Source organism: Anneissia japonica, unplaced genomic scaffold, assembly GCF_011630105.1.
Source record: "Anneissia japonica isolate Jap-2015-1 unplaced genomic scaffold, ASM1163010v1 scaffold287869_len1821871_cov162, whole genome shotgun sequence".
Taxonomy (NCBI): Eukaryota; Metazoa; Echinodermata; class Crinoidea; order Comatulida; family Comatulidae; genus Anneissia; species Anneissia japonica.
In genome coordinates, this window is record NW_022741034.1 from 1456743 (window position 1) to 1473837 (window position 17095).

The 17095-nt window shown below is 32.1% G+C and overlaps 1 protein-coding gene across 8 annotated transcripts in view; it reads left to right on the top strand.

Moving 5' to 3' along the window:
• Window positions 1–17095, top strand: part of LOC117118512 (RNA binding protein fox-1 homolog 3-like) — a 61335-nt gene that overhangs the window by 6228 nt on the left and 38012 nt on the right. Inside the window, exon 1 of one of the 8 annotated variants that reach the window (XM_033263130.1) lies at window positions 785–1245. The exons of 1 other annotated variant lie outside the window; for it this stretch is intronic. In XM_033263130.1, coding sequence (XP_033119021.1) covers window positions 1084–1245 — 162 coding nt within the window. In that variant the 5' untranslated portion in view covers window positions 785–1083. Of the gene's footprint in view, window positions 1–784; window positions 1246–8896; window positions 9947–17095 lie in introns of those variants that run through there. 6 more of the 8 variants (XM_033263127.1, XM_033263131.1, XM_033263124.1 and 3 more) reach the window with 6 other exon arrangements.

The window sequence follows — 17095 nt, forward strand, 5'->3', positions numbered from 1 at the left end:
TATATACACTGTATATTTTATACATATGAACTGGAAGGGCAAAGCAAAGCTACAAAAACTTGTTATAACAAATTGGTATGGAAAAATATCAACAGAATTGGATGATGGGTCTGGTATTTATTTATTTTTTTTTATATTCAGTGACTCAACAATGGATTCCATACATGTGATTGGTCAAAGGAGTCTGGTGTTGAGATCTTTTGTTCTTGCATTAGATCCTGGGAATTATGATAACAGTTGTGATTTAATTGTCTCCTGTCTTACCATTGTATCAGACTGTTCATTTTACAATGTTATATAGTACATCCCCAGTATAGTCCGTAAATATAATATCAATTTCTGTCCATTTTTCTGTTAAAATTCCACAATACCTACTATATTTACATATGAATGTCTTATTTATAAACTAAATGATATAATATATCAAGCAACATAACAATTACTTATTTAAAAACAGAATTATATAACCTATAAGAAGTCAAAATTATTTTATTAAAAATTTTTAATAAATGTAATTGTTGTGGCCATGATTTTTTATTTGATAGTTTATCTTATCATATCTCTTTTATTAAACGTTTAATTACCATAATTATATTGTCAATTGAGCTACGTTGGTAAGTTATATTAATATTAACGATGATAATAAAATGGAGTGATATGGAATAGTAACCACATGATTGGAAAATGTTAATTTACATATTCATGCCGAGGAATATGAAGGTGATTTGTTCTGCCGAGATTGATTCAATGGAACTTGATGAGAAATGTTGCCGTGATTTATGGCTATTCTCTGGCTGCATCATTATCATTGCTAATACTAATTGATGTAGTAAACGAGGAAAGACACCGGCTTGCCTTCCTGTATGCTATTTGTTGTGGATGAGAACACCTTGGACTTGAGTCTTCCAGGCCTGCTGTACATTCTTCTTGAGTTTATTTTTATTTTCCTCTCGAGGGCTAGAAACTGTGAAGCCTGTTTGACCTGACAGTAAGGTATACCATTACGTTGCTAACAGACAGAAACGAGTAGTTGTTGTAGTCATTAGTAGAGATAAGTTTGCATCGATAGACTCACGTTGCCTGATGAAGGGGTCTGTTAAACCTACAGAAGCTGCCTCGCAGTCACTGTCATCAACGTCCACCTCCAATTTAGGCCTCACTGGATTAGCTTCTCATCTGCTCCATGCCAGGGAGCAGCCCTGTTGGGTGAAGATCATGTCGAAAACCCCTCCTCATCTGACAAAGGTAAGGGTAGAAAAAGTCTATATAAAATAACATCCAGGAGAAACGTCTTGGATTTTTTACAGCGCGTACGGCTGAAATTTATTCGCAGATGTGAGGCGAGTATAATTGTTAGCATGAAAAATATTTTTATGGTGATTTATGCTGTGCATTGTATAGCTGAATTTGTATTAGTTTACTTGTATTACAATCACTCACATGTTGAACAGAAATAGACTCATTATTTTAAGACAGACAGTTTAGTATTAAGAAACTACAGAAGCTCATCTTCATTAATATATGCATTGAAAATTATAATATTGTCAAAGCATTGACTTTATTATTATAGTGAAATATAAAATTGATATTACCTTGCTGAACAGGTTTTAAGCACTAATCAGTATTGTAAATTGGATAATGAGAATTTATTTATTTTATTTATTATATTTATTTTATTTATTTTATTTATTTTATTTATTTAGGCATTTTTTAATCGGGGGGGTATCCATTCTGTGACCAGCACTGAATTCCAAGGCAGCTGTACATACAGTAAATATAACAAAAATATACAGAAAAAAAATGTTTACAATTGAAATTCAAAAGTAACTAAAAAGAATTACTTCAAAAATGGAGGGAAAAAATAATGTTAAGACACTAGTTACCACACATATTTGTAATTACTTATTACTAGAAATGTTTCTTTGTACAATAGATAGATTGAAGGGAATTGGTTTTAAAGGTAATTTACCAATTTAGCTTTGATTTGAATCCTATTACCTTAAACCGTAATTAATATATTGATTAATTGATTAACATTTGTATAGTTGTTGCTAATTATTAATTTTCTTGAAGTGCATTTGTTAAGAAGTGCATATCATGCTTGGCTTCTTCATATTTGTTTTAAGACAACACGGAATATGTTAAATATATTTATTGTTCAGGTTTATTGTCATTAATTAAGCATCTTTTCATTTAACGGTGAACAAAATCAAGAATATTAAAAAAAATATAAAATAATAATTGATACCAAAATTAAATGATAATGTTAATATCATAATAGAATGATATGGCACAATAATAAAGACATTAAAAATATTATTATAATTTATTTTTAGTGTCTTTATTATTATATCATAAGGATGATAGCAAATTTAAAAAAAATAGTTATAATAATGATAAATATGAAAATTATAATATGTTATTAGTATTAACAATACTTATAATGATGATGATACTATTAATAATAATTATGTATTGCTATTTCCTACTGCCAAGATTATAGATTCATGTGTATCGCTTCAAAAATAATAGAATTTAAAAAAATACAGATTAGAATAAATATCATAATGGTAGTTCCATTGTCTGTTGGTAATTTATGTTGATGAGTCTGTGTTGAACAGGTGAACGCCAAGACATCTACAACGCCACTAAGCATCGTTTTTCCATTACAACTGCTTAAATTTCATCCAATTGGCTACCAAAGAAAACGTGATTAAGTAACATTATGTTTTACTGCCCATGTATGGTATAGTTATGCCAGAGCAATAATTCATGATTTATTTGATATTTCAAAGATTATTTGTTATAATTAAGTGTTTCTAATTATCTTTATTTCTTATTGTATAATACTAAATATGCAACACAGCTCTATCACTGATATATATAAAGGAAATATTAATAATATTTATTGTAATTTTAAAACACCTAATTTGAGAGATTGCTGCTTGCATAAATTTAAAATTGAAGTGTGTGTTAGTAAGTGTTACCAGCTTTATCTACTATCTTTATGGAATTTCCAAATTAGATTATGTCTGCAGATCTGATTGTTTTCATTTCATAAAGCTAAAATGGTTGTTGAATATTTTATAATCAACAATAAAAAAAAAAAATGTAATGACTATCTATTATCTATATAATATTGTGCATGCTCCAGGAAGACTAAAGAGAAGCCATATTGTAATTTGATTCAGATTTTCAAAAAGTGCACTGGGTTCTTTATTTTGCTCTTGGGATCAACATCCATGCATCTTAAATATTAGTCTCATAATCATGTTCAATACAGTAATCGTATTTTTGAAATGCATGTAAGGGTAATATAATACCATAAACACCAAATCTGCTGATAGATTCATGCGCCAACGGTCGTTGGGTGACGCAATTTTATGAAGAACACAAAGCGATGAGGCTCGTGCAATGGGTTGTGACTTCTACCGAAAATTAGCAGATAGTGTCGCATCGTCAAGCGCTCTCGGAGATCGGAGATAGATTTTTTTTGCCCGATGGTCATGTAAGACAGTGTGCCCTCGGCGTTAGAAAAACTATAGCCCTAGCTAATTCAGTATTTTAAGTAATGAGTCACTATTTTGTGTGTGAATGATATTATATTTCCATATATATCAGTTAATAAAATTCTAATTAATATTTGATCATGATATATATATTGGAAGCAGGTAACATGTGAGCATTAAATAACCCAATACACACTTTGCAAAAGAGCATGGATGTGGCATGGTTTACTATATTAAATTTACTATCAGGAATGACAGTGTGCTGTGTCTCCAGCTGTTATGGTTTTCCTGGGGCCCATGCAGTATTTCATACACAAATAACTGGGGCGGATGCAGGATTTGGCGATAGGGTGGGGGGGTGTGCGTGACAGTCCACACCACCTCAGTCCCACCATTGTTGGGGCTGAGGTGCAAAAATTTAGAGAATATGGAACCCTAGGTGCATGGAAATTGCACTCTCATATCTTAAAAATCTTACCGGTAATTCCTATTAACAATATAATACAATTAATTTTCTTATATAACTTATAGGGGTGCGATCACACCGTCTGCCCCCACCCCCACCCTGAATCTGCCCAAGAATATGAGCAATCAAATTAATTTAAGTAATACCATAAGTGATGATGAAAAAATATTTCATAAGTAGCTATTTACCTTGGATATCAAAGTTATTGTTAGTTTTGTAATGTGATCTATTTTCTATATTGAAAGAATTGATTTACTTTATGAATAAGGTAGGTTTTATTTTATTTACTTTACATATTTAAGTAGAGTCCTTTAACATTAGAGGGCCAGCTAATATTCAAGGACTCCTTAAAAATACATTAGACAGCATACAGCAATCAAGAACAACACTTTGTACCATCATCTCTTTTAAAATACTCTAATAGTATTAGATGGCATTCTATTTTTTTCAGCTAGATGTAAAAAAAAGCCTAAAAATTCCATTATCGTTTCCTGTCAGACAATCTATTCTTCAAAAATTAATTACGCTCCATATTTGATTAGAAAATGTCAGAATCAGACGCTTGGGAATTCTAAACATCCACAATCCAATTTTATTTACTTATAAGTATTTTGTTGTATGCTGAAGAGACCGCAGGCCCATATAAGGTATCTCAAAATGATAGAGCCAGCTACTGTACTCCAGGGATCATGGGAAATTTGTAATTAAGACCGGTCTTCACATAAGTAACTTTATGTAAATTCCCTAAATTGTTGTATTTTATGTTTCCAAGACAGTTATGAAGGCAGATAATAACGTCTGACATCAGAGAGTCTTAATTGAATTTTTTTAATGTATAAATACATATATAAAACTCACATTTAATCAATCCACCCATATCTCTTACAAGCTAGCATTATACCAATAGTGGCATATGCCGTACGTTCTTTCCTTGTCGGTCAGCGAGTGGCCTTTCAGTAGATGAAAGAGCAGCTACACGCTTCATGACAACCAATCACTCGACGTGAAACCGCAGATGTTTACATTACTATCATGCCGCTTACAAAGATGAGTGCGGGTTCAACATTAATTATGACTTCATCTCATGGGATGGGTAGGATGATACTCTGGCTAAAAAAGAAGAAAGTATGATAAGGTGATATCCATGAGGTCACTAGTTTAAAGTTCAAAGACTTATTTCCAGTGGGGTCCTTCTGGTGGTAATTAAGCCTTACATTGGAAGACAATTTCTTACCCTTTTCAAAGAGAGTACTGTTTTTAATGTGCAGATATAAGCAAAAATTACTCACACGGCCAACGACCTAAACATCTCTTCTGGGAGTAATGGCACTAGCACTATTGAATCTTGCATTCCAGCATTCTGGCTAAAACCAAAAGAGAGCAGCGATAAAATTCAATTGGGGACAAAAGTTACAAAGTGATCTCTACCGTCAGTTGTTTAGTGCGTACACAGTGGCTATCACAGCTTAGCCGACTGAGCTGTGGTCATGAGTCTTTCAAATTGTCTGTTTTTCAGGTTGATGGTTGCTGCACGTTTATCCTTGAGGAACTCCTCTTCAGCACTCGTTTTCAAACAAATGTAGGTGTAGTGTTGTACTGTCATAGGTCTTGTTCTAGGAGATTAGGTTGTCTTTCGATGGTAGGGGTGTCAGTAGTCACATGCCTAGTGAATGTAGGTATGTCAGAGAAAATGACAACATCTATAGATCCTGTAGTTCAATGTAATGTTTTTAAAGCTTCATAAAGATCTTAGTGTCATAAATTGAGATTTAAGTATTCCTTGTTTGAAATATTAATATTTTGATTATTTTTTTGGTTCTACAACATGGACTGGATGGATTAAGTGACCATCCTCACAATTTTCTATTGTTGGACTGCTACAAACGGTTTTATTCATCCATGAAGGATGCGAAACCGTATATGTTTTTTTATTACGTTTTACACAGCTGGTCAGGTCACAAGGGTAGTTATAGGCATAAAGATATATAGAGACTAAGAGTTTTCACTATTCAGAGTTTAGTACATGCTCATTATATATTCCCATTTGTCCTGTTCTTCACCTTATATGGAGTGGTTTTCTTATATACTGTATCAATCATGGATGGTCACTGATATGCATGCTGCTAAAGCCATGCTATTACAACACCCAAGCATCTACTTAGGATGTTTGCATTTTCTAGTACTTTGTCACTGACTGCAAAGTCAGGCAACGGATTATATTAAATAGGCACCCTGGAACATTTACAAAAATTGAATACTATATACCAAACAGTTTAAAACGTGCATTTCTCATTTGGAATTAAAAAAAAAAAAAAAAAAAATTAAACTAAGAACAATGAATAAACATAGACAAACAAGTTATTTCCATCAGAAGGATTTTTAAAATAATATAAGCAATATATTTTTATGTCTGTTGTGAACAATTTTCTCAGCCATTTGCAAAATATAGAACATACATCTTGATAAAATATTCTGTACTGCTTTATCATGTATTATATTATTTCAAGACAAACAATGAACTTTAATACAAAATTAGAGACATGTCAAATTGGCCTACATTTCTTCTCGCATTTGAATTTCTAATAAGGAAGCACCTTCAATTCAAATTTACCAGTTTCTCTTAGTTTTCCTACGGGCTATCAAGCCTCTTTCATGTGTATTATTGCAAAATTTAACATGACAATCTCGCTTATGTTACAGCAATTTTACTTACACACAAAGAAGCATAAACGTCTGCATATATATTTAGACTGCAGACGAAAATTTGTTCGTGTTTAAAATTCATGAGTTTTTTTTGTGACGACACACATAGCAGAATAAAAAAACAGGTCATAAATCGTATTGTAAACCTATGCTAAGAGCAATACCTCTTCATAGGCAATGCGTTCAACTTAGTTGTTCAGTATTTTAATACATGCATTGCAAACGATATTGACTTATTGGCTTACGTACTGCAGTACAATACCGATTTTTTTTTTATCGGAAAAACTGTATATTTTGGTGAATTTCAAGATTGTTAAGGAGTTTGTATCTGGTAAGGAAATGTTACAATCTTATAATTATTTCTTTCCTAATAATTCATTGTCATTTCTCATGTATTTCTCGTTGTAGTTGTATAGAATAATAATTGAACTTTTATGTGTATATCTGAAAGACATTTCCACATGTCCATGAAAAGTTCCATCTGGCTAGGCTACAGAAGAGAAGACAGTGGATGGAATCAAATTTTGCGAAAAACATACCATGCCCCTCAGGAATATAAAAGGTCAGATAAGAGGTCAGGCCTAAGCCATCAATTATGCAAATGAGGTAGATTACAGCATTTGGTTGAGATTTGTGTCTGTTGTAAGGGAACACAACAAAGATGTGCTGAGTTTTCTGACAAAATCTTTTGTTATTTGTATAATTCGAAAGGTTCTTTTTAATCTTAATGAATCCCATATGTCGTATTTGATTTGTCCTCCCAAAGTAGCATACATAATGAGTAGGCCCCAGGTTTATTTTCATCAGTGTCAATATTGAGTGAATAACTAGGTATTTACATACACACTCTGTAATTAGTATACATTTGTACAATGCATATCTGTTCTTGTCAGTATTATAAACCATGTTAAATACTCAAGAGATATCTTACTGTGTTTAAATTTGAATGAAATTAGATTATATACATTTTCTAAAAAAATCAATACAGGCCAGCCCTATATATGCAAAATTTGACTTTGTGTATACATTATATAGTAAAACCATTTCAGAATGACGTTTTCTCTGATTATTATGACAGCTTGTCAATGTCAGTATTATTTTATTGTACAGTACTAGCATGGTTAAAATTTAAAAAAACAAAAAAAAAACAAAAAAAAACAGAATTTGGAATTCCGTTGTTGAATATGTTGTATAGTGGCAATTCCAAAATTGACAGCATTCATTTTGAAAAGAAGCCCACTCTATAGCAAAGGTAATCCCGAATATGAAGTCCATCTCGAAAAAGGCCCATCTCAAAAAGAAGCCCCTTTCAAAGGTCCTAAAAAAGAAGCCCAGGGCTTCTATTCAAGGTTTTATGGTAGTTTAAAATGTTGCTATTTTGTTTATTATAATTACGTCATTATAGTGTCTGAAGTCATGTTATGGTTTTAGCTTTGTAAGTAAGTCCCTTCTATAACATAAATGATTTTTTATAAAATTATGTAGAAATTAATGCGATAGGATAGGAGGAGGAGTCAGTTGTCCCTAGTTTGGCTAGCACCAATGTTTACTATGAGTTGGAACATAAAGTAAACAAGTACAGGAAGTATTTTCAAAATAGTATTATGTTTGCCTCTAGTATTTGGCATTCTTCTAGACCAGCCTATCCCTGATTCAGATGTGATAGTTTCTGTGTACTGGTACATCATGTAATCAGTATGCATATTAATAATACTGATATTGTTTGATAACCTCTTTTTATTGGTTGGATGTGTTTTTTACTTCAAAAATTTAGTGCCAGCTGCTTTTTATGACAGACCTGGTAATTCTTTAGCTGAATACAAAATAATTTCTTTGTAGATAATAACATCTGGTTCATTTTCATACCAGTATTCAACATTTTTATACCAAGAATATATAAATTGAGTGTGAATGAAAAAGAAAAAATACAATATAAATGGAATGGTCAGTGGTCATGTACTTATATAGTGCTTTCCACAGTAAATACCGACTCAAGATACTATAAATTCGTGACAAAATAACTCTGAAATAAGTTGATTTGTTAAAAAAAATGCTGTCATCAGTAAAAACATATTGACTGAGAATTGATCAAGAATCGTAATTTATTAATATACCAATCCATTGTACCTTCATTTTGTATGATATTCGTGGTAATTGGGTTTCTGTTTCTCTAGTATTATTGCGACTTTCTATCTGTGGAAGTAGACACCCTATTGCTAACCATGTGTTAAGTGCTATATGATACGGACAAATTGAATTATTTTCATGCTCTCCAAATCTTATTACGTGCAAGTCTTATTTCTGAAGGCATTGAGGCAAGTTAGGGTCTACGGATGCATGAGTGATAGTTAAGCTGAGGTTGAAGTGATTAGGCCTACATACATCGTCTGAAGGAAGTTAGGCCAGGAAGGAAGTTGTTATATCATGGTTGTATATTAGCAGATGTATTTTCAAACTCTTCTTGGTGTAATAATGCTTATCTGTAGTGTACTAAAGCTTCTGTAGGGTCCCAGGGTGCAGTGAAGCAGTTAAGGAGTTAAGACTTGTGGTGGACTGCGAGTAACAACCCAGGCATAACACAGCTTGATACAATTACAAACCCTACTGGGTTTTGGTATGCAAATTAGGTGACAGTTGGTGGTAAACTGTGGTCAGAGTGAGCAGAAACAAAGGGATCTTTAACAGGCACATTCAGTTTCGGATTTTCAGATTGCAAACAACTCTTTGATGTTGGAATCTTTTCCTATTAGGATGTTATATTTAGGATGGTGTTGCAAATATGTTTGATACGCCTCCAGGCTGGTTATTACAAGTTGTAGAGCAAAGGAAATCTTCTAAGATAAGTGATAATAAAAGCTCTCATTGATATTCTGAATAAACAATAGAACTTAAAAGTGAATGCTTGAGGAAGTTTGTCAATAGCAAGTTTCTGTAAAAGCCTTCTAATCAAGGAAATAAACAAAACATTGTTAATGTATGTGGATAATTTGAATTCAGTTATAATTTGGAGATGATACAGTGAGGACCTAGCGTAAAGGACTTAGAACATTCCAGTGAGATATTAAGTAAATTTCACGAAAGCATGATGATTAGCGGTGGTTTAGCGATGTCCCAGATGCAAACGCCGATCCATGCGACAGCGCAGTACTCAACTCCAATGCATGCTACCGTCCAATCGCAGATTAGTCCATCACAACTGGTTTATTGCGCATCTTATCCACAGAATGGAACAATATTACAAATGGCTGGTAAACAACAAACGGCAATGGTAAGAATAAGATACCAAATTTTACCGTATAAGAGTTAATGATGCTTTTTGACGAGATATAGTAAACCTAAATCTTTTAAAGGGTTGACATTGATATGATATTTATTAGGAATCGCTTTAGAATCAATGACACTCGCTCGTTTCTGAGTGGTGCATCCAAAATACAATACAAAACGAAATACAGTAATACAAGTTGAATAAAATGAAAGAACTTAATATATAACAAAGAGAGAAAAAAAATGCATATATTCTTAACTAATATTTCATAAGGTAACCACAAAGGGTCCTTAATAACAACTAAGGATCCCTTGTGATTTTCTTATGAAGGGACTTTAATTAAACTATTGAAAATAATCAAAATATGTAGCAAATATTACAACAAAAATATACAGATATGTATAGTTATGGGGATGATTAAACATTACTTTACCATTGACATGAGGTCAGTCTTAATATTTATAAATGTACTAATGGTACTATTGCATAGTACCTTTATATAATTCGGACCTAAGTCGCCATGCATTTGTTAAATATTGTCTACACTTCTTATCTACAATTTGACCTAAAATTGTTCTAAAAGGTTTATTTTGTTGGGTAAGCAATTTACTAGACATTGGCATACATTATTGTTTCTCAGTACTGGTAGAGCCATATCACTGTGATATTTAAAAAAAAAACCCAAAGAATTTTGAATAAGAGTAGTTGCTATTAGTTGCAGCTCTGAATAATGCGAGAGGAGCCATGATTTAACATTTCGACCTTTGGGTCATCTTGAGCAATGCTAGTTGTCTATTTTAAATAACAGAATCTTTGCTAATTTTTTTTGTGTTACCTTTCAACATGTTGTGCATTTGGGAAGCTGTTTTAATGTGTAGAACAGGAAAGTAATTAATGCACTCCATATGTGGGTGATGGATGACTGGATTATGAGTCCGTCATGAATAACAGGTGTGCAGAGTAAAGCAAAATGGACACAGTGTAGTTAGGAAGCGCTAGTTTATCATAATAATAGAGTGTGCATAGATTTGGAAAAAAGAGTTCTATTCTTACATACTGTAGGGGTTCATTTGGCCTAAGCTATTGTGGTAGTTTCTTGTAATTTATAGATAAGGCCTAATAATAAAAATTACTAGTTTTTCGTCTCCACGCACACTCATTTTCCCTACCTCACCAATTTTTTTTCTATTTCCGTTAATTTTTACGAAATGTACAAAAAATGTGGCTAACTCTTGGATTTGGATTTGCCATCTCGGAGTTTTAAAAAAATGTGCCCTCATTTTCCATTTTTTTTTTTTTAAATATTAGGATGAGAAACTATTGTTTTTGAACTTTGTCTATCTTTTGGGGCAAGTAAATATTGAATTGAAAAATTTTTGTGTGTGTTTTTGATGAATTTATTTTAATTATGGTGTTCACTCTGTCTGCTAATTTTTTAAATGGAAAAACTACAAGATAGATAAAAGCAAGTTTTCCTCAACAGTTTTGCTTTTGACATTTTCTGACATTATATGTACTTTGTTTTTGTTTCATTTCATAATACCATCCTGTAAATTCAACAATCTAGAAACAGCATGGTTTTGTTTCTCCACATCAAATCAAGTGTATTTATAGTTGTTGACTCATATCAACAGTCTATTAATTCCATACCATAGTCTTATTGTTTACTTCAAGCAATAGATTCCTATTCTATAACAACAGACACAGTAGTGTTCAGTGTCTGTGCTGTCACTCTCATTCGTTAATCTAAATGTAAACTTACTGGTTAATGTTAATGTAAGTGGCAAAGATATTTGAGTCAGGTTTTCTACAAATTATTTGTGAACATAGTAAGTTTGAAATTGAATCACAATGGATTCTTGCTTTCGTCACTCCGTATATGGTTTCATTGTACTCTCTTACTTTTTACCATAAATGAGCGTTCAACGCCCTAATTTCCTACTAATTAAGTAATAGATTGAACATATGAGATTATGCATTGGCAGCTATTCCTATTTGCCTTCTCAGTTCTTGCTCTTAATGTGTGGCCACCAATGAATAATCTACTCTATTCTGCATGCATCTTGAAGTAGCTCTCAAGCTAGTTGAACTTTCGGTTGTTTCACATTTACATATAAAGTTCAAATTTTAAAAGGTTATTGAACTTAGAACCATGTATGATGTGAATTGGAGTGAATTGATTTTTAGTGACATGTTTAACTCAGACATTTAAGTATTGTTCATCAAAATGAGTCTAAGAGAAAAAATAAGAAATAAAACAAAATATGAACAAATTGAGACTAAGGTAAATTGTCAAATGAGGTTTTTATTAAAACAAAAATAACAACAAATATTATACCTTATTTGTAGTCCATGTAGTGACTATGTAATACCCTCTATAGTACATTACAGTATACACTGTTGTGCAATAATAAATTTAAAAATTGTGTCAAAATAAGAACAAAATAAGAACAAGTTGAGCCTAAAATTTGCAAAAATATAAGGACACTGAGCCTGGGCAAAATTTTACTGGTTCTTTATAAAAAAAAAAAGTTAATTTGCTTTAAGAATCTCCAACGCTCTGCTAAAGCCGATTCTGATAGCCACTTTACTACCGGTTTAAAAGGTTTTTTTTTTCACTCTGCTTTTTGTTGACTCGAAAATTCCTTCATCCCATGATTGCCTAATCAAAATATAGTCCTATACACAATAGTGTGTAAGTTGTGAGATGGTTTACTTACAGTACCTTTATAATAATGAAGCACAGATATAGAGTGGTGCATAAACTTTCCACCAATTAAAGAATTAGGGTTGAAGTCTTTAGTGGATACTTATTTGTATTCTTTGGCAAGGGACTCTCCACTCAGGAGTAATATAAATGGGTAAAATATAGGTTTAGAATGCCAGTGTGCTGGCTAATTCAAGACTGTTAAGGTATTCGATATTATAGGTGCTAGATCCAACGACCAGGGGAATAATTTGAACACCAATATAGAGGCCTTTGCATTTCACTGCTTTTGTATAAACTGACATTATTATTAAGTGAAGTAAATAATCATGCAAATAAACTTTTAATTACAGGATGAAAACTGCCTGATTAGATGTTAATTCACAATCAATGAGCTATGAATTTAAATTAAGATGACTGGAATTGTTAATGATAAGTAAATAATTTTAGAACTGCTAAGGAGGTGACTACTCCTAAATAGTTTATTAACTATGGGTGTCCTTTATGCATCTCATTTCAAAGACCAGCTGTGGTATAATAAACTTTGGAGTGGTGAACTAAATAGTACTCCTCCCATTTTCTATTGTTTACTATATTTATTTTCTCTATTGTTTATTGAGATATACTGTTGTGAAATATTAATGATTATTAGTCGAATATTAGTCATTAAAATTAATATGAGCTACCAACCCATTTACAGTATTTACTTTGTAAAATCAATTCTGGCAAGGACTTCAAAATTCAGTTAAAACATGGAACTGTTTTTTTGTTCGAATAAAAGTATCAAACATATTTTTACTTTCCATTGATGAAAACATAGGCCTATATTGGAACTGTTTCAGTTTTAAAAGAAATACAATCTTTATAATTATAGAATGCTTAAGCTATTAAACTTATTCACCAGAATAAAAGTATCAAGCAAGTTAGTAACTTCCATTGATGATAGGCCTATATTGGAACTGTTCAGTTTTAACAGATACAACCTTTTTATTATAGAATGCTTAAATTTATTTACCAGGAAATTTAAGTGTTTATGCGAAGTATAAGAACTGTATTTATATATATATAGGCCTATCTGTATTTCTTGTTCTAATTATCAATTGAAGTTCAATCAAAATGTAAAGCTGATCAGGGATTTTGTTATGGAGGGCAGAGGTGGTCGGGCCACCCAGCCTTGAAGTATTTCACCCAGTCTAATACTAATTTCATGGCCCTCCACCTACCTTTTATTAACCCCCTTGCCCATCCTTACAATTCACTCTTTAGAAGTTTCGAAATCACCCACCCGCCCTTAAATGTCTTGCACCTACATCCTTAGTTTTCTACATTTACAACCCTGCTGATATATTAACTTCTCTTTGTAAAGTTCAAAGTAATCATCAATTTAGTGATTATATGTTATTGTTAAAGTTTAATAGCCTCATAATCACAGACAATGTCACTCCCATTTCCGTAGCTTCAAACTATTTGCTCATTATTGTTTAACAACTATTACGACATGATCCAAAACATTCAGTTATGGTTACCAAAGAGATAGTTGATTGTGGACACAAGATAAGGAAACTAAACATATGGAAGATAATTCTTTAATGACAGTAAGGCGACAAGGGATTGAACATAGTCTGGCCAGGAGGAGTCAGTCATGCTGCTCCGAAGTCCTTAGTAATCTCCATTATGAGCTTATTACACAGGATAATGGTATAGGCAGCAAACAGGAGTTCGTATCACTTGCGCTATGTGCTGTATGTAGTACTAATGTATAAAATATGTACGTATTTGTACTGATTTTCGAGCTAAAGAGCATTCTTGTAAATGTACAGTAATACAAGATGAACCTTTACAACCAGTTTTGGTATATGCACTTAACTATAATATTCTCATTCATATATGTAACTTATCGAAAAACATAAACAACAGATGACCTACCCGGTGTTAAACCACAGGTTTGCTTCATTGAGATTTCTTTCAGTTCTATACAGAGTATACTCTATAATAAAATATAGATGATATAAAAAATGTATCTTATACTTGGTTCATTTTGAAGAATAAGTGTGCATCTCTGATCAAAATAGCAATTAAATAAACTTTAGTATAAAAAAAGTTTTATGGTCTATAATAATTGCATTTTATTATTTTTTTAGTCATTTTCATTTTCAATTTCATTTATTTGTTACCCCTCAAAAAGGTCCTAGGACTGCCAATGCAGAAGTCTGCGTTTATAATTAATTCTTTCTCAGTCATTATAGCTCAAACTTACTTTTTATTGTCCTTCGGCTAGCATTGTGCCTGCCTTTTTTTTTAATAATAATTTCTGTTCATAATGGATTCATTAATGATTATTATTCCATACTCTGAAATTCTTCTATGTCATTTAATGACTACTCCTCCGTCATAGCCATATATCATTGATCCTATCCGTTTTATTACAGCATTTCAATACCACATCCCTGTGGTATGCATTGCCATGTTCAATTTTAATTACCCATTGAGGCTTATCAATAACTGCCTTTGGTTTGATTATCCTCTAGGAGAATGATAATCATTTATGTATTTTCTTAAGGCTAACTCGGACAGCGTCGTACAACACAGCCTGACGCTATTTGTTGTCGCATTGGGTCTATGCGAGTTAAATGAGGGACAGTTACGTCATAGAATATTAAACATGTTTAATATTTCTCACGATGGCTTAAGACTGTCCCCAACGATGAATCTCGTCGGGCTACGTCGTAAGCTGTCTGAGTTGGCCTTTAGACGGTGGTACTGTACTATAGTTTTTTAAAGGAAATATTTTCAAATTCATATTTCCGTAACAGTTCGAACCTTAATTTTTTGTGGATCATCTGTAAACATTTTACTCATTATGATTTTGGAAAGTATTATTTAACTTTAAAAAAAAATGTATAATATTACTAGGTCAAAGGCTAGATTGGAGAATGAACATTTGAGGTGCATAATGACCTACTATATGATATTGAATCCCTATTATTCTCGTAAAGTCATAATCTTACATATGTTTTATATATCCATATCTTGGGGTGTAAATTTCATGAATGTTGCTCTCATAAAATGCATAAAAAGCTGATGTTTCTTCTTTCACAAATTAGCATTCTGGGATATGATCAAACTTTACATTATTTCATCTCAAGCTGCGGTGTTGGTGAACATTATCGAGTTCCATGCTTTCTCATTACTAATCAAATCTTGTGGGAGTTTAATATAAGGTCAAATATTCAGAATCATTTTCTCTTCAGCCTTCTACTTTTCTACTAAGAATACTGTAGATTACTAAAATATGAGAAATTGAAGTTCAGTTTACTTGTCCATAATAATAATAATAATAATAATAATAATAATTAACTCATTCAGTTTATTCATTTAAAACAGCTAAACAAACGAATGAAAGTTAAGCAAATTTGTCTTTATGTCATCAATGTAAAATTGTTAATTCCTTTGTGTTTTCCTTTTTGATCAACACCAATTCAGGTCACAGTTTAAGTTTGATTGGCAATACCTGTATATTACCACCTAAAATGTAATCCTGAACTAAAGTTTATTCTTCTAAACAAGATACAATGCACAAGCTATTTAAATATTAATTATTATACATCTGTTTACTAAGGAACCAAAATGGATATGTTAATAGTCTGTACTTAAACTAATAGCAAGCTACTGTAAGTGTTAAATTGAAGCCTTTTGTATCTCAGTCAAGGTCATGTTTAACTTGAAGTTCATTGGATGAATTAGCACAACACCTTAAAGTTGTCAATTTTTGATAGTGTATTGCTTTAATTTAACTTTATGTTAGTTTCACATTTTAATATTTTTGATGCTATAAATAAATCATATTATAACCTATTATGTACAGTATTTTTAGATTATTTGTACACCTGTCAATTAAGGTTTTATAATTATTTTGACAACATTTCTTCTAATTTATTTAGAAAAAAATTCATCAGAGGAAAAACAATTCCTATGTAATTTTGACAAATTATTAGACTTCGTAATCGATTACCAGGAGTCCCGAGTCCCCCGGAACTTGTATTGGTCTCCCCGAAATCAGGACGCCCTCCCACATCTGCAAACAAGCAAGGACCTACACAGTAGTATGTGTGAATAAGAAAGGAGAACATTCTTAAGTTTACTGATAGTCCATGATCTTCATTGTTCGTAATAAAGCTTTCAGCTTGGTGAATACTGGTTTATTTACTTATACTTACAAAATAGTACTTTATAAATCTTAATCCACTATGAGTAGGAAGTCTCAACATGGTACATATGGATAAAGTATAAATAGGAATGTAGGTAAGAATGGCCCCGGAAAAAATGGCCCCGGAAAGAATGGCCCCGGAAAAAATGGCCCCGGTAAAAATGGCCCCATATGACAGGTAGGTAAAAATGGCCCCAGTGAAAAATTCGGTAATAGAAATGATATATTTTTTTTTTAA